Source organism: Lactuca virosa, chromosome 5 (genome assembly GCF_052849685.1).
Source record: "Lactuca virosa cultivar CGN04683 chromosome 5, Lactuca_virosa_CGN04683_v6, whole genome shotgun sequence".
NCBI classification, from domain to species: Eukaryota; Viridiplantae; Streptophyta; class Magnoliopsida; order Asterales; family Asteraceae; genus Lactuca; species Lactuca virosa.
The window spans coordinates 204,047,694-204,049,526 of record NC_136430.1 but is presented as its reverse complement, the minus strand read 5'-3'; the positions used below and the strand labels follow the sequence as shown (position 1 = coordinate 204,049,526).

Sequence of the window (1,833 nt, the reverse complement as noted above, 5' to 3'; positions counted from 1 at the left end):
AGCTGAAGTTCCTTGGTTACTTATTATTAGGTTCATTTCCCTATGCTTCGGTCTTCTACTTTCCTTAAGTCCCTGCAAACCTGATAAAATATGAGGAACACATCCCATATCAAGAACCCAAGAATTAGAAGTTGACATATTATGAAGTTCTATCATAAAAATACATGGCATGCCAAAACCCTTGGCTTTGTTCTTCTTCACGTCTTCAAGGTACTTTGCGTGGCTTTGTCTCCGCTGATGTTTCTATTGGCAGTAAATGCAAACGATCTTCTTTGGATCGGAATTAGGCACTATCTTAGAGTCGGCCTTTCTCTTAAGACCTTATTTGGACACTCCAACCTTGGTTTTACCCTTAACATGAGTAAACCTCTTCCTCTTGTTAGTATCACCATGCCCAATGGCCAAGATAAGAGCATTAGGGTTGGAGCTTTTGGTTTTATCCAAACTAGATTCGTCTGTTTTCAACATGCCATGAAGCTCCATGAGGGCATTCTCGAGATTGTTCATATTATAGTTCATGACGAATTGATGATATGAACTATAAATCGAGTTCAATACCATGTCAATGGTTGTCTCCATTGGAAATTTGACATCCAAATCCTCTAGTCTGTCAATGTACGACTTCATATTTTGAACGTGCGCACATACAAAATTCCTATCTTGATGTTTACAAGCCATCAAGGATTTGATGATCTCGAACATTTCTTTCCGAGCTTGCTCTTGGAACATTTCCTTGAGTTTCTCATTTATTTCAAATGCCCCATGACTCTCAAAACTATTATGAAGCTTAGGATACATGGTCACCAACATTATATATGCAACTTTTGTAGATTCATTGTCAGGTTTATTGTAAGCAGTTATACCTTCTTCAGAGGACCCATCATCCACGTGAAGGAGATTCTCATCGAGGGCATAATCTTTGCCCTCGTACCATAAGGCAATCCATAAATTCCAAATCCAATCCAAATAGTCTTGACTGGTGAGTTTCTCCTTTGATAGGATCGAGATGAGAGAGAAGTTCGAGTTTAAGGGAGGTAGATGAGGTGGAGGAGGAGGAGGAGGATTGTTGTTGTTGTTATCGTTCGACATTTGCAAGACGAAAGGAGTTTAGTTAGTTTGAATTCATTCTTAAAATAATTATTAACCATAAATGAATTATTAACAATGCTAGAATACATATTTAGCTTTTCTATGTGTAAAGGGATGTTGTAAACACACAACAAATTTATTTAGGTGGGCAATGATATTTGCTAGTTTCAAACTTTTGAAACTCCTAGATCATTTAAGATTCATTGAAATTCAATGACATGCTAATCTCGATTGTGCTCATCTCAAATTTAATAATGGGGATATTGTGGACCATTAAATAGATGGTGAATAAACGATGACAAAATGCTTGATCCTCGATATAAAATTATTGTCATATTGATGTGATGGTTAACCACACACACTCCATCAACAAAATAATTTCCTGAGTGACTCATCATTTTAACTTATATTCTCTTAATGACATGTCGGCTAACCACACACACTCTTCATCATCAGAATACAAATAAAATGTGCATTTTCACGGGTAGCATGTAACGTCTCAAAAATCAAAATAAATTTAAACTTTTCAAAACAATCGATTTACTGAAAAGAAGTTTTTACATAATCATTTTTTTCAAAACATTATTCAAAAACATAGTCTCCCAAGATCCAATCAATCATAAAACCAAGGATGTGTATGGTCACACCTTCGCCTTTCCACAGTCCTCTGAAGTACCTGAAACAAAACTAAAACTGTAAGTCAACGCTTAGTGAGTTCCACCAATGTACCACCATATATACATA

At 36.1% G+C, this 1,833-nt stretch overlaps 1 protein-coding gene across 1 annotated transcript; it reads right to left on the bottom strand.

Moving 5' to 3' along the window:
- Positions 1-321: 321 nt before the first annotated feature.
- Positions 322-1,089, bottom strand: LOC145112277 (uncharacterized). The gene has a single exon (XM_079048459.1). It carries the CDS (start codon positions 1,087-1,089, stop codon positions 322-324), a length of 768 nt encoding a protein of 255 aa, XP_078904585.1.
- Between the last annotated feature and the right edge of the window lie 744 nt (positions 1,090-1,833).

Bases quoted from the DNA above. Each gene is read 5' to 3' on its own strand.
- LOC145112277 (XM_079048459.1), bottom strand. From the start codon at position 1,089: ATGTCGAACGATAACAACAACAACAATCCTCCTCCTCCTCCTCCACCT.